This window comes from Podarcis vaucheri (genome assembly GCF_965113315.1).
Source record: "Podarcis vaucheri genome assembly, chromosome: 11".
In the NCBI taxonomy this organism is placed as follows: domain Eukaryota; kingdom Metazoa; phylum Chordata; class Lepidosauria; order Squamata; family Lacertidae; genus Podarcis; species Podarcis vaucheri.
In genome coordinates, this window is record NC_138749.1 from 65,867,658 (window position 1) to 65,894,267 (window position 26,610).

The 26,610-nt window shown below is 41.3% G+C and overlaps 1 protein-coding gene across 5 annotated transcripts in view; it reads right to left on the bottom strand.

Annotated features, from left to right (window-relative positions):
* PIP5K1B (phosphatidylinositol-4-phosphate 5-kinase type 1 beta) overlaps nucleotides 1-26,576 on the bottom strand; it is a gene marked incomplete at its 3' end in the record, with an annotated part of 129,778 nt that extends 103,202 nt beyond the window's left edge. For 4 of the 5 annotated variants that reach the window (XM_082241593.1, XM_082241591.1, XM_082241594.1 and 1 more), the window contains exons 1-3: nucleotides 26,487-26,576; nucleotides 5,836-5,917; nucleotides 4,341-4,424 (exon numbers count right to left, since the gene is read on the bottom strand). In XM_082241593.1, the coding sequence (XP_082097719.1) occupies nucleotides 4,341-4,424 (84 nt within the window). In that variant the 5' untranslated portion in view covers nucleotides 5,836-5,917; nucleotides 26,487-26,576. The remainder of the gene's footprint in view (nucleotides 1-4,340; nucleotides 4,425-5,835; nucleotides 5,918-26,486) is intronic. The other variant, XM_082241592.1, reaches the window with a different exon arrangement.
* Nucleotides 26,577-26,610: the final 34 nt, after the last annotated feature.

Genomic DNA, 26,610 nt, shown 5'->3' on the forward strand with positions numbered 1-26,610 from the left:
AATGCATCAGCACATTTTTTCCTTTTTCACAGAAGTAATACAGTACTAGAAATGCCAGTACATGACTGAATTCAGGTTACACATGTTAACAATTCAGAATAAGAGTTTAGGGTCCCCTTTCCTGAAAAAGATACCAGCAGTGCTTTTTTTCTGAGGGTACCAACACTCTTTTTCCACACAGAAAAGCACTGTATATCAGTGCTGTCAATGGGTCCTCGTCAGGGCGGCTCCATATTGCCTATGGAACCAGAGATGCCTCTCAATACTCACTGCTTGTGAGCAAATGCCAGGAGAGTGGCATTGCGCTCATGTCCTGCTTGTGGCTGCCCACTGTGCCAACAGAATGCCAGACCAGGTCTGCCTTTTGCTGGGATACACAAGGGCTCTTCTTAGTTTCTAACCAGATTATAAGACAACTAACAGGAGTCACAACAAAATTATTACTTTCACAAAATAGAATAATTCCCTGTGCCCCTGGTTTGTACACTAATATTGAGACTGGCCACTGTTGTCTGTTGTTTTGAGATCATACCCTCCAGAACATGTCCCTGAATCCCCTTTGAAAGCAGCAGTTCCTCAGCAAATAACCAGCTGATGTGGAGAAAGGGTCACTGTAGGGAGAGACTTTGAAGCTGGATTATCAAATCTAAGTGATGTTGGATTTTAAGGAAGTCTTTTCCTTTTTAAGAGGTTTTATATGGAATGGAAAGGGGGGCAAGTAATTTGCCTATAAACAGGTTTAGAGATTAGTGTCTGGAGCATCTTTAAAAAGTACTTTAGATGCCATTCAGATATAAGGTAAAAGGCAAAGGTAAAGGACCACTGGACGGTTAAGTCCTGTTTTTCTTCTTTGGCGATAATTCGCAGCTGAGTAAGATTGTCTTCCCATAAACACAGTTTTAACAGTGAGTCCGTAAGTGACTATGGAGGCCAATTCTGGATCCACACACGTCCTTCCAAAGTGGGGACATAGGTTTCCAGGTGGGAGTTGATCGTGGTGAGCGTTCACCTTTGGTAAAGACTGTTCTCCAACTGGAGCGCTCGCAGGCCAGTGTTTCCCAGTTGTCTGTGTTTATACTACATTTTTTTAGATTGGCCTTGAGAATCTTTGAACCTCTTTTGTTGACCACCAGCAGTACACTTTCCATTTTAAAGTTTGGAATAGAGTAGTTGCTTTGGAAGACAATAATCAGCATCCGCACATCACTAGTCCAACGAAGTTGATGTTGAAGAATCATTGCTTCAACACTGGTGATCTTTGCTTCATCCAGTACACTGGCATTAGTTTACCTGCTTTCCCAAGTGATGTGTAAAAACTTTCAGAGACACCATTGATGTAATCTTTTGAGGAGCTGGAAATGGTGTTTATAAGTGGTCCACATTTCACAAGCATACAGTACAATAGCTTTGTAAACAAGCATTTTGGTTTCCCTGCAAATGTCCTGGTCCTCAAACACTCTGCACTTCAATCAGGAGAAAGCCGCACTCACAGAGTTCAGACGATGCTAGATTTTGGCATCAATGTTAGCCCTTGTGGAAAGAGAACTGCCCAAGTAGGAGAAGTGATCAACATCTCCCAACGTTACACCATTGAGTTGGATTTGTGGCACCGCGGAGGGATTGTTTTGTGCTTGTTGGAGCAGCACTTTGGTTTTTTGGATGTTGAGCGATAGGCCAAGCTTTTCTTAACCTTCTCCAAAGATATTTAGGATGGGTGTGGCACTCATCTCCACTTTCCAGCCAAGGAAGCCGATGTTTTTCCACAGACAGCTTTTCCGGGTCATGGCCAGCGTGACTAAACCGCTTCTGATGGAAGCCAGAACGCACGGAAACACGGTTTACCTTTTTGCCATAGCAGTACCTGTTTATCTACTTGCACTGGTGTGCTTTCAAACTGCTAGGTTGGCAGGAAATGGGACAGAGCAATGGGAGCTCACCCCGCCGCGCAAATTCAAACCACCATCTTACGAATGGCTAGGCCAAGAGGCTTGGTGGTTTAGACCCCAGGACCACCCGAGTCTCATTCAGATGTAGCCCTACTGAGGTCCTACTAGGGTCCATGTGAACGCTTCTATGTAAGTAGCATAAGTATTACCCTTAAAGATAATGTTTAACGACACTACCTAGAGCCTAATAAGAAACCTCCCTCAAATCAATGTTAGCCAGTTACATAAATAAGTTTCTGGAAGGTAAACCATTGCATATAATTACACAAAAACATCTTGTGATTCATTTCTAAGAACAGATATTTCTGTTTATACAGGTAATCTTTCAGAGTGTCTGATTTTATTACTTGTCCAAATAAGTGAACTGCATGACTTACCAAAAGAGAACTGCGGTTATGAAAATTACTATTGCCAGAACAGCACATGGAAAATACCACTAAGTCTCAGGCATATTTGCATGTTTACATTTTATCTTATGGACAATCAGATGCATAGCTGCCAGCTTTCAGTTTTGAAAATAAGGGATCAGCAGCCTCGAAAATAGGGGATTAGCAGCCTCACCTGTCCCGGGACAGTCTACGGGATATCTAACAATCTGGGATAGCAATGGGAAGCAGTGGGAAACGGCGCTGGAATAAGGGAATTTCCCACAAAAAAAGGGAAGGTTGATAAGCTATGACTAGATGTCAAACCAGAAACTAAAACTTTCCATGTGACTTTTCCCCTTGTTCAACATACTCTCAAAATAGAACAAAATCTCTGCAAATGGTACAATTATTATTAAGAGATAGTGCAGAATGAAGAACCAAAAAATTTTGTATTCTGGTAGCAAATTCTGCTTGTTCCATGGATTTTATGGGCCTCTCTTGGTTCTCTCTGTCACCTCCCATAAGCATCACTACACCATCAATATGGAAGCAAGTCTGAATACGGAGTTACTCAGCTAAAACTAATTGAGAATCTTTTGATGTATCCATTCCCATGGACCCACCAAGATGCAGATAGGAAAAGCACAGGAAACCCTTCATCCAAATTTTGTCGCTGGATCTTCCATATGTAAGCTGCTTACTGAGTCACAACATCCTGATGGTGGAGTCTGTTGTGGCTGATTTCATGATTGTGGCCATCACTGGGTTGTTAACAGCCATAAAGGGCTCTGGAAACCACATTTTGTCTCTCCTGGACTTTTCAGAACAATTTGAGAGATTTTCCAATTCCTTAAAATTTAGGCTATTTCTAAATGCAAGTTCAGAGTCTTCTGTTTATGTTAAACTGCAAATTTTAAATGTCATTAAGAGAATAGGCCAAGTTTAATTTCCAGCTTTAAAAGTTCTCATCTCTGTCACATTAAACATTCCAGAGAGTAAATATTAGATTTGTTTATTTCTACAGGACAGTGTGCTAAACTGAGGGGCTCTCAGGCTGGATGCAAAATAACAACTTTATGTAAGTTGCTTCTCCAAAGGTGCATTTGCAGTCGATCAGTGCATTTAAAAAAATAAATAAATAAAGTAATCCAAGATTACTAAGCCTTCTCATTGGCTGCTACTGCCTGCACTTTGGATAAGTAACAACAAGCAACAGCAGCCATCAGAGAGGACAAGGAAAGGATCGGGGATGCGGTTTCCGTGATCTTCTCTAACAAGAAAAAGGAAGGCGAGTGGGCAACAAGCTTCCTCCTTGATGGGGAAGGGTAGGAAGGCCAAGGTGAGGTTGCGGCTTCTCCCCAGCTTGTGTGGCTGCTGCATCCAGGAATGAGATGTGTGCAGTGCAGCTGGCTGAGTGCTGAATGGGACACAGCTGTGGGCAACCTGTATCAACTTCACTGGTGTCTAGCATAAAAGCAAGACTGGAAGGAGAGACTAGGGTGATTGTCAGCAGGTTCCAGGACCCTGTTTGTTGTGAGATTTTGAGGGGTGATCTGTGAGTTGGTTTGGGCCCTTGCTGACAGCTGCCATAGCTTGATGGAGTCCTGGGTGAGAGTCTGGAGTCAGAGAGGTTTTGAGTGGGGAGGTGTGTCAGAAGTGGAAGGAACAGGTATCAGTATATGTTTAATAGTAATTTGAATTAACATTTTTACTGTGTATTTTTGTAACATTTGTTGCTTTAGTTTGCATCACTTAAGAGATATTTTTATATTTTAAGTGGTATAGAAAGGGTCTGCCTAAATTAATAAATGTGGCTGCTAGCCACGACTGGGAGGGAAGCTTTTGTAAATTTAACTCCATATTAAGATGACAACATGTGAACTAGCCCTAAAAGATCTTTGAGACTGCCCCACTCTTGAAATAAATCTTCTGCTTTGGTGTAGTTCATGGGGGGGATTAGAAGTGTCAACATTAGTGTTCTGTACCAGTGTACAATATTTCCGAAAAAGTTACATGCAACAAAAACCTTTTTGTACGTTTTCTCCTCGTTTTGTTTTGTTTCATTTTGTTTTCCGGAAGGAGGATCTCCATTTTCAGATATAGACTGCATCTGAAAAGTTTAAAAAAATATATCTAAGGATTTGAATACAAGTTGTATATAATAGTCAAATAATAAAGCAGTAAACATAAAATAAGAACAGCATCAGATCAACACTGGAGTAGAAGTCAGTAAAATGTCAAAAAAGAGAGGGAGTATATAGCCTAAAAGACAGATCAAATGCCATTAAAAGCAGAAAAGAACACAAAGGACATTGCGGCACCTAAAAGATAATAATAAAAGGTGCCTTGGACTGACAAGATTACTCATTAGCTGTGTCCTGGTTCACACATCTAATTAAACCGTATTTTAAAATGAACTATGAATTAATGTGCCTGCTTTTCAACAGTTCCTATGGAGCTCCTCTCCAGCTTGCTGCCCTGCTGCAGATGAAGCAAGCCACAGCCTGGCTTGTCATGCCATCCAAACTTGAACTCGTAGTTTATTTTACTCTAAGTAAACCACTAGCGGTAAGCCAAGAACAATCAGTGGTTATCCTTCATGGGTTCTTTGGAGAGAAACAAACCACAAGGCCAGGTTTGGATGACATGACAATGGCTTGCTTCATCTGCAGCACAGCAGCAGCAGCAGCAGCAGGAGAGGAACGCCATAGGGACTTTTGAACAGCATATAACAGTGTTTGTTTGTTTGTTTTAAACAATGGTTTAATGCAGTGGTGGGGAACCTCCAATGCTTGGGCCTAATAAAGACTGCCAGACAGTTTGAGATTAACCTGCCCACCTTTCCTTGGCACAGCCAAGTTAAAAAAGGAATTCAAGTTGCAGCTGTAGCTTGAAGTTTCATTCACCTGATGATTACATCATGCTGCAAGGTGGACAGACCCCCTCACAGAGGCCTACCTTGGGTTCATGTGACAGTCAAACTGGAGCAGTAATGCTTGTCTTTTATGGTCATAGCTTTAGTTTTAGTCCTCAATGTAAACAGAGGGTGGTGGTAGAAGAACTTAACCACAGACGGCAGCCTCCTCTGAATACCAGCTGCTGGGACTCACAAGTGTGGGTGTGTTGGGAGGGTGGCGGGGTGCTCTTGCACTCAGGTCCTGCTTCTGGGCTTCCCATCGATATTTGGTTGGCCACTGTGAGAACAGGTTTCTGGGCTAGATGGGTCTTTTGCCTGATCCAGAAGGGTTCCTCTTAACAATCTTCTTACTATAGAAGTTAGCAGGAAATATATGTTTCTGATTTTAGAGTATTGATTCAACATTTTTGACACCCGAAAGACCAATGTTGAGCTGAATTACTACAAAAATAAAGCAGGAGGGTACTTCAAAACTGTCCTTGGACCGCAGCACCACAAGTCTCTCTTTTGCTTTCTCCAGCCTACGCCTGAATATACCACCTACACCAGAAGAAGCAGTCGTATAAACTCTGTTAGATTAATACTGTTATTACAAGGAACCTACCTTTCCCAGCTATGTTGCAAATAATCTGGACTTTAGAGAGACAACCAGCCCATTCATGGATGCTGTCAGTTTTTCCAAGACCCTGTTAAAGCAAAACATAGTTACTTATTTATTCATTTACAGAGTTTATATGCTGCCCGATTAACCATATAAATTATATTATACCTTACATGTGCACACCTAGTTGCAGTGAGCCAATCACAAGTTCCTCATTTCTATGCTCAAATACAGCCTTTGTCCTAAATACAATGCCAAAGTCTCAATGACCTCCTAATTATAAAACATTCTCAGAAGGTGGTAAATCCACAAAATAAAATACTGTGCCTGTCTTGAAGAAAGGAGATGACTGGGAAAGGGGCAACCAATCTGAATGGACCTGATTATAAACAGGGTTAGAACTCTTCCCTAGGGGCCCAATCCTTTTACTTCTGCTTCCCATGAATGATTCAAATTCATGCAAATAACTAAATTTATTATGTTTAAGTAGGAGGCTGCTGAACAAGTAGCAAATAAAATGAAGGTAGTTCTTTTGGTCTGAAAGAAAGACTCCATAATTGGAAGTACCTTTATTAGGACTAACCAAAATGTTACAAAATTGTAGAAAGCTTTCCAGTCTATTGGGCAACTGTTACACTGAGGTGTTTTGGTGGGAGGGGTGAAGAAGATGTGTAAAAGTATAACACAATGTTCACAAAGACCATGCTTAAAGCATGGAAAGAAGGAGTAGGCAAACTGTCCCCAACCCCATCCCCACTAATCCCCCTGGCACACCACCCATTATTCCAACACGCAGCTCAAAATCTTTAGATAAAAACCTGGCAAGCCAAAGGCTTATAATGCCTAGCAGACTTCTACAAAAAGAAGAAACCCATATCAACACAAGAAATACAAGACAAACTAGGGGACACCCAAATGCCCTGGGTAACACACCACCAATTACATGCCCTCTTAAACGACCCAGTAGTAAAATCAGCAGCAACTAGGCCCTTGACAACCTTTGAAAACCTCCTCCTAACAACAAAAGGACACAGCAAAGGGATGGTATCCACAATATACAAAATACTGCTCCAAAATCCCACAAACCCCCTCAATGTAATAAAAAAAACAATGGGAGGACGACGTAGGCTATGAGATTAACCCCACCTAGTAGACCAGAATGTGGTCCAAACCTCCCTTTAAATCCATATCAGAGAAAAGAACTCACTCTGAAACTCACAGGTGGTACCTAACACCACGGAAAATAATGCTAATATGTCTAGGAACCTCACCAAAATGCTGGAGAGGATGCACCTCCACAGGCACATACCTCCACATGTGGTGGGAATGTCCTAAAATCCAACTCTTTTGGACAACAATCATACAAGAAATATGCAAAATAACTAAGCAAGTATTAGAAGTCACCCCAGAACTGGCCCTACTAAACATCTTCCAAGATAATAATGCCCACTCACACCACAAAGAGCTCATAACCCAGCTACTCTCAGCAGCCAGAAACATCATAGCCAAACACTGGAGAGACTTGTCAGGAGGAAGCATGGACCAAAGGTATCAAATAGTATGGGAAACAGCCTTATTAGAAAAACTAACCAATAAACTGAAACTGACAAATAGAAGAAAACGCCTTCACCCTGGTATGGTTCCCCTTTATCACATACACAGTCCAACAAGACAACAACAACAAGAATCCGCCGACAGCATATGAATCAATCTGGCTAGCCTGATTCAAAAATGCACACTCACAAAAACAAATCTCACTACAACCAACGAAAGACAACCAACCACACCCTAGGCCACCCCAACCTCTCTCACCACCAAGGAAATACAACAAGTGAATAGTTAGAGAACCGACACAACACCCTCCCCCCAAGTAGAATAGAAGCACCCAACCCCACTCACCATTCCCCCTTCCCCTCTTCCTCACCCCTCCTCTTCTTCTTCTTCTTCTTCCTAATTGTTTGAATCAATTCATGAACCAAGAACTTATACATTGATCACTAATAATGAAACATATGTTGTAGATATTTTTTCACATTATGCTATTTTTGTGATATACCAATGACATGAGAAAACCTGGCACGCTTATTTATATAACATTATTCTTATTTATAGGTAAAGGGTAAAGGGACCCCTGACCATTAGGTCCAGTCATGATTGACTCTGGGGTTGGGGCGCTCATCTCACTTTATTGGCAGAGGGAGCCGGTGTACAGCTTCCAGGTCACGTGGCCAGCATGACTAACCCGCTTCTGGCGAACCAGAGCAGTGCACAGAAACGCTGTTTACCTTCCCGCCAGAGCGGTACCTATTTATCTACTTTGACGTGCTTTTGAACTGCTAGGTTGGCAGGAGCAGGGACCGAACAACGGGAGCTCACCCCATCGCAGGGATTCGAATTGCCGACCTTCTGATCGGCAAGTCCTAGGCTCTGTGGTTTAACCCACAGTGCCACCCGTGTCTTGTTTATAAAACCCACCAAAACACACACAAAAAAACCACACTAATCCACCACTATCCTGAGATACAATCAGCAGCTTCAAAATTTTCCTCCAATAATAGCAAAACATTCATGCTCAATGTGAAAGAGAGGCTAGGTTGTGCTCAATATATCTGGAAATTTTATTCAACAACATTTTTATCCATATGAACATTGCCCTGTAAAATTGCCAAGGTTAGGGAGACATATGGTGAACTCCTGACTTGAAGAACAATTGACCATGCAAGAAGCTCAACCATATAAGAACACGGTTCTGTTAATTGAACTGTCTTGAATGTTGAGGTGGGATAGAAATTTGGCTCAGTTTGCATTTAAATATGAAGTTCTCTAATTCACACTTTCCAAAACAATACTGAAAAAACACAGCCATCTTTCAAAATTCGCACTTTTTGAAATTTGCAATGCAGTTCTCTAGCCAAGTAAAGTGTACGAAAATGCATGCATACAAATGCATATACAAGTCAAAATAGCATACCATGATGCATTATATTAAGGGGAATTGTGTATGCTAGGAGAAATTTGAACTGAAATGCTGATGAATTTTCATGAGAAAAGAAATTCACAAACTAATATGGAAATGTGGACAACTGAACTTAAAATGAAAAGTAACAGGTAAAGTGAGAAATAGAGAGAAAGAGAAATGGATAGATTCAGCCACCCCTACTTGCATGTCTGAAACTTTCCATCTCTTCTGTAGACCTGGACAAAGTTTTAGCAGGATCCGGATGCAGAAGTGTTCTTATGCAAATTCGTTTAGGCATCCCACTATGCTGTTATTCTTGGGAAAGTATCAGTATGTTCTCCGACAGGGCTGGAAGACTGCCAGTCCTCCTCAAGTTCAACATTTGCTTGGTAGGCATTTTTTACTAACTCAGTTTCTTTAAATATTTCTGCTGCCCAGTGAGTGTGTCACATTCCTGCACAGTTACAGAAGAGATTCTGCAACTAAAATGCACACCCACCCACCAATTCTTGCCACTTTGGTGCAGCCCTCCTTTGAGTCTAACAAAAGGGAAACTCCTGGAGTGTCACAGTTTTTGATCTCTGCCTCCTAACCACCTATCTAGCTGAGATTAAAGAAATGCCGGGGGAAATGTGTTTCCCCCCCCAAACATGGAGGCCCAGAATAAGAGCCTCATGTTCAGTAGACATCTAATAGAGGTCTAAATTGAAACTCTTTCCTGTTAGGCTCTCTCCAAAAAAACAGGGCGCTACTAGAAAAGACTGTCCCAGCATGAAGTTTTGGATGCATTCTATTCATTCCAGGAGTTACAGGAATAGTTTTGATTGCTCAGATGCTGCACCCATCGGTAGTCAGATCCCCTCTGGTATAATAGGCTACTAGTAAACCAGAAAGAGCACAGTTCCTGGTTTCACACATGCAAGTAGCAAGGGCCCACTTAGCCTTTATAAATCTACACCACATGAGGGGTGAAACTCATATTTCCTCAAATATCAAAACAAACAAACACCGTTTTGCATACTCCAGCTCATGAGGACCTGAAAAACAGAGAATACTATCAACTGCAAAGGAATGCCAGTTATAATTATGACAAACGTAATACTGATTACAACCAGTAAAATGCCTCTGCAGCATAAAATCTGCAAATCACATTTTCTCAAGCACAACTGTGTACCCTGAAGAGCTTGCTACAGCTTTAATAGCAGTGTTCAATAAGTATTTCCTTATAGCATTATCTGGTCTATGTAATAGCAATAACTGCATAGCAGAAATGTGAATTATTTAAAGTGAATTTTAATGATACTAAAGTCATGGAAACTATAGCTTATTATTAACAAACTCAAAATCATAGTACAGTGGTGCCCCGCAAGACGAATGCCTCGCAAGACAAAAAACTCGCTAGACGAAAGGGTTTTTCGGTTTTGCGTTGCTTCGCTAGACAAATTTCCCTATGGGCTTGCTTCGCAAGACGAAAACGTCTTGCGCTTTTTTTAAAAAGCTGCTTGAAGAGGCGCAGTTGCGACGGACCATGCTTCGCAAGACGAAAAGACTTGCAGAACGAATTATTTTCGTCTTGCGAGGCACCACTGTACAGCTAAATCACCCCCCCCCAGGAAATGGTCTGCTAGTCTCAATTTCTATGATGGGCAAATGTGCTAAAAATATCAAATATCTTTTAAAGCTCACATACTGAATCTCTCTAGATAATTCTCAAAGCTACACAGACAAGTGTAAAGGATAGCAAGATAAAACTGAGTATCCCCAGGCTTCAAGTTCAGAATCACTAACACAAACTGAGTTCTGAAAGGTCAGATACATGGTGAAATTCACAAGAATGGCTGAGGGCAGGAATGGCCAGCTGGCAGCCTCAGAGCCGCCTGAGAACTCCAGCGGCCCTTTCGCAGCTCTGGAAAGATGAAGAAGCAGCCTGACTAAAAAGCAAACAGAACTTCGAAGCACATGACAAAAGTGATCATTTGCTACAAAACAAAGGTAAGACAAAACAAAAATGCCCTGTCCCAAAGGAGCAGCCAATCCACATCAAATGGGAAATTAATTATCCTCTCCTCTGTAACACCAGTCCTGTCATATCCAGAACCCACAGCATCCAGGCTTCTGGAAACAACACAGTAATGGAGGCTGCAATCCTATGCACAGACTGGGAGTAAAGGTCACTTAACTCAGCTGTGAGCTTTTTCTGCAAATGCACCACTTACCATGTTTTGTGGGGGTTAAACCATCCCCCTCCTTAAAATGAAATGAGGCAAAGAGCAAGCTGACAGTAGCCTGACCTGCAAAAATGAGCAGATGATTATATTAGCTCCATGTTATGAAAACTCACACCTGCTTATTTCTGCAGATCAAGCTGTTTGTTTAAAAGGCTGGGTTGGGTACAGGCATTGCAACCACAAGGAGAAGGAAAGGTCTGTCCCATCACAAGAGTATCATATACTATGATTTATATGGTCAGAATCTAAGTTAATGAAACAGGGAAGGACAAAAGATATTTGTGCTTTGTTTTTTTTTACAAGGACAGCTGCAAACATCACTACAAATACTGTAAGCACATACACGTCATTCCATTTGCTAACTAGAAGAAATTTATATACAAAAGATCCACAACATTTTCAGCACCTTGTTAAGTTTTATATCCTTCTTCGTGCATTTCAGTTGCTAAATAAGTACATAAAAGAAAGTAACTTGAAAATGATGGCTTTGCTGGGTTTTAGAGCTGTCACCTAGTAAAAGAAATATCAATCATATGATTTTCATTAGTCAATTAATTCAGCTAGGTATCTGCATATTAAAAAAAATAGCTCTGAAGGAAAAATAGCATTATTTTCAGTGATCCATAACCAGAAGTAGCAATGGAAGGTGCAAGCCGGAGAAGAGGTGGTGGAAGAAGACTGGAAGAAATTTAAAGACTACTTGCAGAAATACTGTAAAATTAATGAATGTTAAAGGGATGTTGGATTCAAAATAAGCGGTTTTGGCAAAAAGATTAACAAGAATATGTGAATACGGATTGACAATGGTTTAAAATATATAGTTTTAATAGGTTAAGATATTGAGTAAAGATAAATGATAGAGGGTAAGGATTTGCTGAATTAACGATGTGAACTGGAATACAAAAAAGGGGGGTGTGAGGAGGTCAGGAAACAAGTAAATGAAATATAAGACATGAAAATATTGATTTCTTTTTATTTTTTTCTTACTTTTTATGTGTTTTGTTTTTGTATCTCTTTTTCTTTTATTATTGTTATTCTTTTTTATTTCTTATTTTTAATCTTGTAACCTTTTATTGTCTGTAAAATTTCAATAAATATTATTTTTTTAAAAAAAAGAAAAAAGGAAGGTGCAAGCCACCTTTGACTTTGTTTGTTTGTTTGTTAATTTGTATCTGAAGTGGTCATCAGAGAGTAGTGCAGAATCACGAATGGCCTGCCTGACATAATGCTGGCAAGTGCCTACGTTGTTAAGACTATATAACCCAAGGCTGGCTATGTTCAAATTCCAAGCAAGGGCAATTTTCTTGTCTTTCCTCTGAACTGGCTTTGTATCATCAACATAGAACAAAATATGACAGTGACAATGCCACACAAAGCCAATTCAGAGCGACAGTGGAAACAATGCCATCACTCTGAGTTGGATTTGCAATATATTTATGCTCACTACATGATCCCCAATTATTAGAGATCACATTCCCAGTAATCTATGTGTGAGCAGACAAATTTAACAATTGATTAATGTGGGGGAAGCTTCACTACTCCATATATTCCTCACTCTTTAGCACATATACATGACAGAAACGTCATACCAAACTATTGTTTACAAAGGTAACTAAGCAAACCCATGGTAGAAAATATTTCTCCTTGGTAAGCTTGATCTGTACTGGGCTGGGGAAAATGTAATATAAACATGGGAGTGTCTGGGAAAGAATATTTTGTGCCTTCAACCTTGCTGCATAAAAATTGTGTGCCTGTGCAGCCCTGGAAATTTACTTCTAGCAACCACAATTACCATAAACAGATTAAAATAAACTTATTAGATTTTGATTACACAAGGTAAAATCAATTTATTTTCAGAAACAAATATATATGTATCTGCAGAGGACTGATACCTCTCAGAAAGGATCGATAAGCAATCAGTTTCCAGAGAACACTGTGGCCAATTTATTTTGGATAAATGAATGGTGTTTCTTATATCCAAGTAAGAACTTGTCTGAATACAGAAGCCTCTGAAAAGAATGTTGCCTCTCCCAATGGAAATAAAACATACTGAAGGGAATAATACATATTGAATTAATTCTGTACATATACAGCTCTACAAGATTATGCAAAATATAAACATTGAATACAAATATTGCTTTTTTCCCTTCACATACATGAATTTGTGTTCACGAAATTAAAAAAAAAGAAATACAAAGGTACAGTCATAAGCTAAGAACTGCTGTGCATTCGCCATAAATCTAAATTAAGAAGAAAACATTAAATTGAATAAGACCTGATCCTTTGTTACAAACAGACGTTCTGAGCACTTAAGGGGATTTTAAGAAACATAAGTCCCACCCTTACCAGCCTCAAAAAAGAAGCAATAGTTAATCTTTGTATAACCTTTCAGTTTTAGCTCATCATTCAAGAGCTGGAGATAGAAGAATTGGCAGGATCCAAACAGCTGCCTGCAACCCCCAACCCGCTCCTGCCACTGGAACAGCATTTCAGAGACACCCCCTCAGCTCTTTTTGCTTGCGGGGGGCGGGGAGAGAGAACAGTGGAAGTATGAAATCCTGTGACATAAGTGGAACGCTCCTTGCAGTTATTCTGTATAGCTATGGTTTCTCACGGGACGCGGGTGGCGCTGTGGGCTAAAGCCTCAGCGCCTAGGGCTTGCCGATCGAAAGGTCGGCGGTTCGAATCCCCGCGGCGGGGTGCGCTCCCGTTGCTCGGTCCCAGCGCCTGCCCACCTAGCAGTTCGAAAGCACCCCCGGGGGCAAGTAGATAAATAGGTACCGCTTACCAGTGGGAAGGTAAACGGCGTTCCGTGTGCGGCTCTGGCTCGCCAGAGCAGCGTTGTCACGCTGGCCACGTGACCCGGAAGTGTCTTCGGACAGCGCTGGCCCCCGGCCAATAGATGTGAGATGGGCGCACAAACCCCAGAGTCTGTCAAGACTGGCCCGTTCGGGCAGGGGTACCTTTACCTTTACCTTTACTATGGTTTCTCACAGTGTGCATGTTCATTGACTACAGTGGGATAAGATGGGGGGGGGGGTTCCACAATGCCTCTATTGTGTCACCTACAATTCTGACCTGTCTTCGGCCAAGTTCCTTTTGACTAATAGAATAAAATATGTTTGTATTTCTGTTATGTCTGCTTCACAATGGGTATGATCAGTACAGCTGTTTGAATATTTTCAAAGATGCAGCCAACTTTGGAATGTTCTTTTTCTACAAAGAGCCAGGCATAATAAGATTTGTGATTGTAGAAGGGTGTGGGAGGAAGACTAATTAGACAGGACCCTCTCTAGCCATGGGATTAAAAGAAATAGACTAATCACCAGAACATCTCTTGTCTATAAACAATCACAGTGTGAGGCCCGTCCAGAAGAAAGTACCAGCAAATCAAAGACAGTGAAAGGGGAAACAGCACTGCCATCCAGATGTTGCCATGGCTTTTTAAAAAATTGCATTTTATTAAGGTGATTTCAGTTAAAAGAAAAAAAGTGATACAGGAAAAAAGAAGAAAAAGTGAGAGGGACAACAACAACAACAACAACACCACATATAAAAGCAAAAATGTTGCCATGGCTTAAGATTTTCGTTAGAATCTAACAGACCGAGGAGGTTTGTCTTTATGCGCGAGATTCAGTATAGCCTGACTGAGTGTCTGCTCACACAAGGCAGCCTCCACCTGAGCAAGAGAGCCTTTACTTTCTCTCCTTTTCCCCCAGTCCCCCACACCCCCCCCAAAATCTGCTCAGTAGGACTGGGGTGCAGGGGGCGTTGAAGGGGCAGTTGCACAGGTGGATTTTCTCTGCACAAGCAGGACATCACTATCACCCATTGTATTTTGTTAATTATGAAGATACTAAAAAGCACAAGATGCAGAAGTAAATCTACGTAATGTTTCAGAATACTACAAAGAACACACAGTACTTTTAAACTGTGACAGAAGACTAAGACTCTGCTGTTTTAGCTATCATGCAAATTTGCCTCATATGATGTCGCAAAGTGACCCAATGGAGCACGGAAAGAGCTGAGCGTACCTTCCATCCCTGCATGTTCCTTGCAGTCACAGAAAGACCTGCCCACACAGCTAGCCTAATTCTACTCTTCAAGAGAAGGCTAGCCTGTTTGTCAAGCACATGGAAACAGAAGAGACTACATCTTTGCCACTCCATGGCTGCATTTTAAGGGCTTAGTTATGTTCTTGACTTGTAACAGGGGTTTTAGTTAGTGTAGGCGACTGGCACAGTGCAACCTGAAAATCTGATTGTAGCTTTTAAGCAGCTAAACTAGGGAACAAGAAACTCTATTCTGTTCTGGGAATTCAACAAAATTCATTGAAAATGTTATTTGAGACTCTTGACAAAAATATAGTAGTAAAGTGTAAATCTGAGAATTACAATGGGTTCTCCCTTCAGTTATCTCTGAAACTCCAATAGTACCAGAACAAACCTGTTTATTCATGCTTATCTTTTGAATATGTTAAGGTGGTCTATAATATCTTGCACGAGAGCAAACCTTCTATCTTAAGCAGTCTTACTAGAAAATGAGTGTCACTGAATGCATTACATATTTCCAATTAAATATACTTAGTCAAGGCTGTAAAAGCAGGACCAAAATTAATGAAGTTCATACCCAGAAACATGAGCTGAGTAGGAATCCTTAAGCAATATTTTCACTGTATGTCCCCTTTTTATGGAGGAATCAAGTCCATTCAGCTATTTATCTGCACACCGTGGGAGAAACTGAGGGGCAAATGGGATACTGGGATACTGTGAGGGTAATTACAAAATCACAAATGCAAACATGTAGTGTGGATGCATGCTTGCATCCTGCAGGATAGGTAACTTAGATTAAACACAATAAGCAAACCCTCCAGCAGTAGTGGTACCTCCAACATCTGCTAACACCACCTTTGGATATTTAGCCTTCTGCTCCTGAAAATGGAAGTATGCTATTAATCCAGGTTAGATCCTTCTGAATTTGCCTAGACTAGTAATGGAAAAATTCACCCTTATTTAATCAGGTACAACTTAGCACAGCATGAAGCAGCTCAGATATCATTTCTTCTGTTTGTTTTTCACATGATGGTGAAATGCATTAATGGTACCGCTTCCTCATGAATATGCTGAGCGGTGAGTGCAAGCAGCGGCTGCAATCAGAATGGTTCCTATCTGCATCTGAATATGCCCACAGGAACCATTCTGATTCTGAACCATTCTGGCTCACACTCTACAAATGCAGTAGAGAACCAAGTAAGCACCTGGAGATTTCGTTAAAGCTTTCACCATAGGACAAAGAGCAGTTTGTCTTCCCAAAGTCATGGAGAACATTCAGTTGGGTGGTTTTTAAAAACTACTAAAGGGTGTTCATATGCTCAACAGCTGGCTGAAGACAACATGGTTAAGGAAGGGTGCCAAGTCACTGTTAAAACCAGGTCAAGGATCAAGGTTCGTAAACCACAAACATGTCTTCAGACTGTGGTTTGTTGGCAGTAAACAAACTATAGTTGAGCTGTTGGGCAGGGTTTCATACAATCAGTCATATAAGCCATCATTCAAATAAACCATGGTTTAGTGCTACATGCAAACTAAGCCACCATCTTCATAATTGTAAAATGGAACATATAACAAATAATTCAATAAAGAGTTTAGTCTAATAAGGGACAATCGTTTTCTAATATCTGTTCACTGACAACCTACTTTCAGAAGCATGTGCTAAGATACTTTACAGCTAGTGCTAAAGTAATCTTTGAGAAAAACTGTTGAAATAATGATACCTTTGAAGTCTATTTAAAGGTAACTTGTGCCTCATGCTATTTTGCATTTATTTGTGCTCATTTAAAAACATGCAAGATACTTAGATAAATTAACTAATAACCCATGTACATACACTTCACTGTACAGTATACCTAATTTGCTGATAAATGATAATCAAATTTTGCTTGTTTCACTATTTCTAACAAATATGATTGAAACTGGGGAAGAATTTTAATTTCTACATGATATAAAGCATTTAGGCAGTTGTCACATAAGACATTCTCTGTCATTATTAATCTTTCACAAGTTGACCAATGTAACATTAAAGGTAAAGGTACTCCTGACCATTAGGTCCAGTCGCATTTTACTCTGCGGTTGCACGCTCATCTCGCTCTATAGGCTGAGAGAGCCGGCGTTTGTCTGCAGACAGCTTCTGGGTCATGTGGCCAGCATGACTAAGCCGCTTCTGGCAAACCAGAGCAGCGCACGGAAATGCCATTTACCTTCCTGCCGGAGCAGTACCTATTTTTCTACTTGCACTTCGATGTGCTTTTGAACTGCTTGGTTGGTGGGAGCTGGGACCGGACAATGGTTTACCTGTTGCGGGGATTCAAACCGCCGACCTTCTGATCGGCAAGACCTAGGCTCTGTGGTTTAGACCACAGCGCCACCCGCGTCCCTATGTAACACTAAGTAACTCTATTTAAGCTGCAATTCTGCATACACTTGAGAACAAATCTCATTCAACACATACTTTTGATGCAAGATCAAGCAGTTTCTGAAAACAAAACTTTTTTGTAAAAGAATAATCTTTTCAGAGCTTGCTTGAGCAAAAGATTAGCTGTGATGATTATTTTCGAACAGCAATGCTCAGAGGGACCATCTAGTTTCTGTCTTACAAAAGGTGAGAACAGCAAGGTTTTACACCGCACCTGCCCTCATTGCTGAAAACAATTTATATGAACTGACAAGCTATGTTTAGCTTAATGATAAACAAGTGATACACACTTAGAACATTTTCAAGTTCTTAATTCCCTGGCTACAGCAAGAGGACACCGCATAATCAGCAAGGCAACAAGGCTTTTTCAGATAAGGTTTTTTTCTGCCAAGGTTCAACAAACTGCAATGAGATGGGGAGGGTGCTGTGCATTATCTCCCAAGGATCCTCCCCCTACAATCCTGTAAACCTAGTTGTAAAGAAAGATTGCTAGAGTGGGTCAAACCAGTTGGGCAAGTTTTGCCTGCTAGGATTGGTGCTGATGGGCCCGAATGCCTAATTTTTGTAAAGCTAAGAAAATGGCCAAAGATGGCATGGGACATGCCTGCCATTTAAAGAGGAAAGGAAGAAATAAAATTTTAGTTTTAGAAATGGTGTTAGGAGGTTGAGAAGGAAGGGGATCTGAAAAAATAGGAAACGCTATTCAATATTTAGCAGATGCATTCATTTTGTTCAAGTGTAGCAAAACAACTTTCTTATTCTTAATAAAATCCAGTATTTTTAAAAAATCACAAGGTGACTTGCTTTTGCGTCAGTATTCTCATGAAACTACAAACAGTAAAAATACTTCCATTATTCACTGTCCTGGTATCTGCAAACATGATCTAGAAACACTAGTTATAGCTTTGTCAGAAACAAGTTATAAAACAGCAACATAAAGAGCACAGCATACAATTCCCACATGTATTTAATATCTAATGAAAACTGTCACTAGCAAAGCTCTCAATTCAAACTTGTTAAAACTGGTAGTAGAAGATTTATACTCCTGCAGGACTCTGCAATAGCTGCTTCTACAGTAAAGCATCACTGAAGATATTAACACTACAAATTTAAGGGAGAACTGCCTAGTGTGAAGTCAACTGACTATTTCAATTAAACAATTAGATATTGTTTGTAGTAAGATTTGTTTCATTCCATGGGTACAGTTCACTCTATAGACAGCAAGACTTCCTAACAGAATCAACGCCAAACAACTCAAATGCTACCTAGAAAGTCTTACAATTAAAATGTGAACTTTTTATATTTAAAATCTATCTATCCACTGCAAAATGACACCCAGATTTAAGCTACAACTATTTCTTATGTCAGCTTTAACTGGCCTGCCTAGAGAACCAAAATCTTTTGCTGTAACAAACCACTTATGACAGACAATTGCCACACAAGTACAGAAATTTGTAGAAGCTCAAAGTTCAGCCCCTATGATATACAGTGGGCCCAACCACTTATGTGAGGGTTCGGTTCTGGGAGTCCACCCCAAATCCTGTAAAGCCAGGAGCCCCGGAACCTTTCCCCATGCAGCAGCTTCCTTACCGGCCTCTGCTCCGGGAGCATCCCAGGGCCTTCATGCGCCTCCCCAGAGCTCAGGAAGGAAGGCTCTTTCCACAGCAGGTGCCACTCCCCCATTCATTTATTTATTTTGGGGCTGTACACCTACAGTCACAATCATGTAAATAAATTACACACAAGTGTCATGCCCACTGTGTTACAAGTCAAGTCATTATTTCAGCATTGCAGGGGGTTAACGGATTATTTTTGCATAGCATTTTTATTTTACTCCACTTATGAATCACTCATCTCAAAGTGATGAGCAATAAATCATTATTAAACAATAAGAATGTATATGTAACAATTTCACATGTTTTAAAGTAGCCATAACGTACCCATAAGAACCGCAAAGCCCTCTGGGTTAATCTTCTGCAAGACTCCAAAAGTGGATTAACTGACACTTTTTGACTCATTGCAACCCTGGCCTCTAATTTTCTTTCTATTGATTCTGTTTGCATTATGTAAAGAGCAGACAAGGAAGGGCAGGTATAAACAAAAGAAAAGTAAATCAAATAACACGGTGAAAATACACACGGATCCTTGCAATTCTCTTCATAAAACTTGGGAGTAGACCTGATCCATGGATCACTCCTGCGGCTGCAGAGTCACTTCAGCTTAGTGTTTGTCTGCAAGCAAGAACAGGTCCACCTCTCAAGTTTTATGATAGGATTAGCAGCAGGTCCTCAAGGAAGCACTAGAGATGTTCAAGCTGAGAACTGTGAGTTACAAGTAACATTTGGTTAGTCTGCTGGGCTGGTCCTAAAGGAGGGATGGGCTAGGTCTCATATGACCTTGCTGATTCAAGCATGTTGTGTGATTCAAGATTTAGATGTGCAACCTGAGTGGCTGACACAAACACACAAACAGCTGTATTGTGGCCTTGGGCTGTTGACAGCCTGACTCCCTCCCTCGGCAATCTTCGCGGAGCTCTGGCCCAATGGTTGCCAGTGGCTTGATTTGAATTAATTTTATAATGAATGATTTTAGAGTGCTGTTTGTGTTGTACTTTTGCACTGTTTTATTGTTGTTAGCCGCCCTGAGCCCGGCTTCGGCTGGGGAGGGCGGGATATAAATAAAATTTATTATTATTATTAATGAATTGTGAGCGGTAGGCAGCTGCGTGAAGATCTGCATAGTGGATGGCGTGTTTCTGGTACAAGGTGATATTTAAGCATAAGACATAATTGCTCGTTAAGAAAATGTTGCATTTTATAGTGCTTCTATTTTTAGGGACAGTAGCTTCTGTTTCACTAGGAGAGATACACACAGGGCTTTTTTCAGTCAGAGCTCAGCTCTGGCTCCTCTCAGGTGGGCACCATTGCCATTCTAAAAAAAGTTCATGGTGAGATCCAGCAGCTTTTTCTAGAAAAACACCCCTGGATCTATACCACGCTAGACACCTGACTATGTGACAAGCTGCTGTCTCACTAAAAGATATTCTTGTTTCACAGGCAAGTATCCTCATAATTGCTTTTTGGTTGTTATTTTTAATAAAATGGTTAAATGGAATTTGACTAATTTTGTCTCATAGAACTGTTTTTGGAGAAACAGTATTTATTGAAGCTTTGTTTGCTTGCTTTGTAAAAAATACATGGTTTACATGGGGGTAAATTTAAACTCCAAAGACTTCACACATGGTGTTCTTATATTATGATTATGTGGTGGGAGAGAACAATGTGAAGAAATCTTTGGGCTCTTTTAAATCAACAGCTGAGAAATGGAATAAACATGTAACTCGTTCTGGAGCCTACAATGATCACTCTAACACAGAATTCATTAAAATAATCCACATAATTGTTACCAAATAAATCACTAGCCTATATGCAGGTATAAAACTTATTACCTTCAAATATATTGCAATACATTCCCTATCTTCTAACTGGGCTACTAGATGTAGAACTTACCTACACATAAATAACTGCATGCAACTGAAGTTTTGTGTGTGACTTATCTGTGGATCAGGAATATCAAAGTGTTGCTGGTAGATTTACTTTTTAATTTGGCTTATTTGCATTTAGAAGGTTAACAAAGCCAACCAGCTCTTCAAAGCAGCCAATTTAGGTTTCTAGTCTCTCTTAGTGGTTTCCTGCCTCTCTTGAAAGTTATGTGCCATACTAGGCACCTGGCAATGTGCTATATGTAACTCTGTTATATGAAAGAAGTGTTAGCAAGTCTTGGAAAATTAAAAAAAAACCTGTGATCCCCAATGGCTTGTATTAACTGTTTTCCTGACATCACTTCAGAGCACAGTCAGTTAAACACTTTGACCTGAAACACAAGTGTACAGTGGTACCTTGGGTTAAGTACTTAATTCGTTCCGGAGGTCCGTTCTTAACCTGAAACTGTTCTTAACCTGAAGCACCACTTTAGCTAATGGGGCCTCCTGCTGCCGCCGCGCCGCCAGAGCACGATGTCTGTTCTCATCCTGAAGCAAAGTTCTTAACCTGAAGCAATATTTCTGGGTTAGCGGAGTCTGTAACCTGAAGCGTATGTAACCTGAGGTACCACTGTAATAGGTATACAAAGTGCAGAGTGCATTTATGAATAAGGCAGGAAGTGAAGCTACATGTCGCTCTGCATGTTGCTGTATTGCAGTACCTAGATCTAAATGGATTCTTCAGAACCAGCAACTGGCAAGGAACGTGCTAAGAAGATGCAGATAGGATGAGAAAGTAAATTCCAAATTACATTAGACTGCACAAAATAGCTCCAAGACTTGTTTACATAATCAGGGTGCTAAAATAGTTTGCCACCCTTGTACTGTAGAAGCTACCCAACACAACTTGTTTCTACCATCAGCTTAACCCAAAATGCTTTTAGTAAACAGGATTCTAGTCTATGAAAGCCTATGCTACAAGAAAGTTTCTTAAGGCACAATTTTGCTGCAACACCCACACCCACGCACCAACACACCCACAAAACTAGCCCTCTGGAAATTAACCCATATTATAGCAGGGTCCAGAAAAAGGACCTGACATAATTCAGGGGCCCTACAGAGTTGCGTGAAGCCAGACTTCTACACTTTATCTTTGGATAAATAAGGTTCAGCCAAGAGAAGGATTTGAAATAAATACATAAACTGATAAACATCATCTGTCAATCCTCTGCAGCAAGAAATGACACATTAAAAATATCTAATAGAAGAAAGAGCATTTCTTTTGTATATTCAGCCAGAAACATCTAGAAACATGGAGGCTTTCTACAGCTGCTCAACATTTTCTTTACTCGATACGTTTCATTATTGTATTTGCAAATACAGGGGCTTTTATCACCAATTACCGGAATCTCTGCAATTTAGAAATCATCTTTAGTTTTGGTAGACACTGCATTGTAGGATGATACCAAAATCCTTCTAACCTTGTCAAATACTGATCCACTCTGTAGCAGAGTATACCTAAAGATTTACTCAGCTGCCTTTCAAGTTTCAAAGCAAGATTTGGAATGAATTGCTCTCAGGCCTTTCAGACACACACCTCCAATTCCATAGTTTCCTCTGCGTGTGCCAATGTGGGACAGGGGAGATAAAAGGCAGCATAAAGGGACAGACACGTGTAAGTTGAAAAGGAAGAAACTATCAGGGGGACCTTTTAAATGCCAAAGGAAATACTATGTATGCCAGGCAGATTCTGTCAAATGTGAATTAATTCATAATTGTGAATTCTCTCCCAGTTTTAGATACAGGTTAGAAGGAAAATGAATCTTTATGCTTCCATTTTAATTCTTTGGCCCAGGATGGTACAAAAACATCAGCATAACTTGTGCAGTGGGACTCCCTTCAGGAGTCTTAAGTCTCACCATTTTTCCTCTTTGTTGACAGTCCCAGCAATTAAAGTTTAGTTGACTAAATGAACCAATTAAAAGGTTGCAGGAGTGTATGGTAATTCTTAATTTTGAAAGATGTAAAAGGTATTACAGAGTCATGGAATGATAATGAATGTTTTCCACAGCGAGGCTTGTATCACACAATAAATAATGGTGCCATTTCTCTACAGGTTACAAACTGAAGCTCACAGAACAGTGGTAGCCAAGGTGCTGCCCTTCAGATATTTTGGACTACAACTCCATGCTGGCTTGTCATAGAAGAAGCATATCAATTATATTTGATGATGCTTGTGATTTCAGGAAACCTCCAATGATATCAGGAAAATAATTTTAGGATACAAAATTCCCAATTTATGAGAGGCCCACTTATACTAGATGCAAAACCTCAAGATGCACCCTCAAGTATAAGTGAAAGAAAACAAATAAACTCCTGCAAACCCTAACCTTTGTTCACACTGCAAAAGCAAACGGATGCAAATGCCTCATAACAGTCCTCTATTTTTCATGACTTGATTTTGCAAAAATCTTAAAATAAGTCACTTTTTTCTTTTTCTTTTAAAAAAAGTACAGTGGTACCTCAGGTTAAGAACTCATTTCATTCTGGAGGTCCGTTCTTAACCTGAAACTGTTCTTAACCTTTAGCTAATGGGGCCTCCCACTGCCGCCGCACTGCCGCGTGATTTCTGTTCTCATCCTGAAACAAAGTTCTTAACCCAAGGTACTATTTCTGGGTTAGCAGAGTCTGTAACCTGAACCGTCTGTAACCCGAGGTACCACTGTAACCAAAAGTGACTTACAGAGAAAGAACAAATATTAAAACCAAAGTAAAACTAAGACAGAGTAAAATATAAAAACAAATTCAGATTTACAATTAGGCAGGACTCAAGACATCCCATCCACTGAAGCAGGCCACAGAAGATTAAAGGTTGGTGAAAAAGAAGTGTTTTTGCCTGGCCCCTAAAGGTAGATAATGAGGTTGCCAGGTATGCCTCACTGGGAAGAGTGCTCCATAAGTGAAGAGCCACCACTAAGGTGGTGTTTACTCAGGTCAACGCCCTAAGCAACTGCCTGAAGGAGGAGGATGACCACATGGTTCATGTGGAGAGTGGTGGTCCTGGAGGTATTGGGATCTTGAGCAGCATAAGGCTTTAAAGGTCAAAACCAACACCTTGAATTGAGCATTGAAATTCACTGGAAGCCGGTGCACTCACGCCAGAATTAGTATTAATGTTTAGACTGCCTTGTTTCTGGTCAACAATCTGGCAGACAATTTCTGTACCAGCTGCAGTTTCCAAACCATCTTCAAAGGTAGCTCCACATATGCCACATTGAAGTAATCTAACCTAGAAGTTACCAGAGCATAGGCAACAAAAGCTAAAATGACTGCATACATATATAACATCCCTGTCAAGTTGCTACTATTCCTATTTTACAGATACGGGTTTTATTGTTATTTCTTTGCCTATATAGCTTGATCTGCAGCCCTTGGTAAGTGATAATTCTCTCCATTATGAAAAGCTTCAGCTGCTCATTTCTGCTGATCATGCTGCAATGTTACAGGCACAAAAGCAAGTCAGGCATACTTTTTCTTCTTCCTCCTGAACAGTTGGCAGTCCTATTACTGAATGGGAAACCAAGATTGAGAGACAGTTACTAAGGCCATACAACGAACCCTTGGAAAGGGAGAGGGGAAGACTTTCTGTCTATCAGACAAACATAAATGACTGTTGTCAAGTGAGTGGGTGCAGGCAGGTGCTTATGGTGCCTGGTAAAGTCTCCCACTCCAACCCAGGCCTGCAAGTATTAGGGCTACATGAAAGGAAAGAAGCAGAGGGTCAAACTGGTAGAAGTCATGGGTGACTACATGTTACCTAGCTACTACTTGTATATACATTTTGAATGAATCACTTCACATGTTTGAGGATTACTAGTAAAACCCTTAAACTTTTTATGCGTAAAAGTTCTCTCATATATCTTGTGAATATTTGGAGATTTGTATTAAGTTCTCTTGAACAGGGCCCGCACCCGTTTTTTAAATAGGTAATATGAGTTAGCTGATAGTGACATTTTCTTCAGGTGACCTAATGCAATGGTACTTTTGGGAGGGTGAGAGAATAAACAAAGATAAGCAAAATACACAAAAGTGTATTTTGCATATACTGAAATAGAAAACCATGCCCTGCACTGAAGCACTGCAACACCTTTTGGTTCCAGGAAGCAATGCTATTTTAAGCAAATAGCAATAATGCAAGCCAAACTTCATATATCGACCAGAAACCTTCTTTGAAGGTCACTATGCAGCAAATTAAGCATTTTAAAAACATATCTATATAACTGCTTCATATACAAAAGCATAGTCTGAAACTAATGGTATCCCTGCCCCCAATCTATAAAAGACCACATAGGAACATCATAAATTTGTTGGTGATAGAATGTGGTACCTATTTTATCTGAAAAATCACAGATTCCCCCCTCCCCACCTTATCTTTAATATTTAGAGGAACATATTCAGTTCAGCACTGCAAAATAGTATCTTAAGAAATACTGTAAAGGCTGGGCTTTGCTCTTCATTTCATGTGCAAACAAGGACAATGAAGAGGAAGGTGATCTTTAACCTACAATAGAACATTTGCACATTAATTCAAATCCTCTGACACCCTAAGTTCCCCATCCTAAACATTCCTTTGAAAGCAGTGGAACTTGTTTACAAGTTACCCTGATGAGCAGAGCATAGGGGATTCAAAAAGGTAACATGTAAGTAATACATAATTTTACTGGGAAGTGGGAGCAAATACACTGAACAGCCAGTCTTCTGCTGGGGGTGTGTGGATTTTGTCCTTTTTGCAGGCTGAAGCATCCCTGGAGAACCAAAACCGTGGCCTGGCCTAGCTTGTAGCTCTTCTCCACAGCAGGGGGGGGGGGGTACTTATTAAATGCCTTGATGCTGGCAGGGAACCCAAACCACCTGCTGTGCTCCCGGCCTGTAGGGGCACCTGCAGACTCCGCAGGAAGGGGGGGGGGTCTGCTGGAGCACAACGTGTGGCGAGGGAAAGTGTGGTCAGGGCACCGGTTTCCGTGTCTGACATGACACCCCCCCCCCCCGTCGCCACAACTTCCCTCCCCTGGGAATCAGCCTGGGCCCCGCAGGACCGTCCCATGGGGGCAGGAAGGGGGGGGGGACAAGCTTCACATCCTTATTCTGAAACGGAGAAGAATCTCCCAGAGGTCCAGGCACCCCCTCCAGCCATGCCCCCCCCCATGGAGGCCGGAGGGGCGGCAAGGCTTCGCTCTCCCCGTCCAACGAAGAGCCCGAGAGAAGCCGAAGCCGCGTCGCCTCGCGCCACCTGTTCAATCCGGATTCAAAAGCAGGAAGGCGAAGCCGAGGACGAGGCCCCCGCTGCCATCTGCCGCAAGGCAGCGCCACTCCCCCCTCGCCCAGGAGGCTCCTCGGGGCGCCAAGCCCTCTCGGGTCCGCCCCAGGCTCCCCTTCTGTGGGGAGGACCCCCCCCCCGAGGGAGGAGGAGGGAAGCCCGGGACCCGCCCGGGGGTCTCTCCGCCCGCGCACCCACCTTCCGCCGCTTCGCGCTCCTTGCCGCAGGCGACGCAGTTCGGCCGGCCGAGAAGCAGCAGCAGCGGAGGCAGGACGGACTTGCGGCGGCGGCGGCGGCGGCCCGGGGCCTCCCTCCTTCCTTC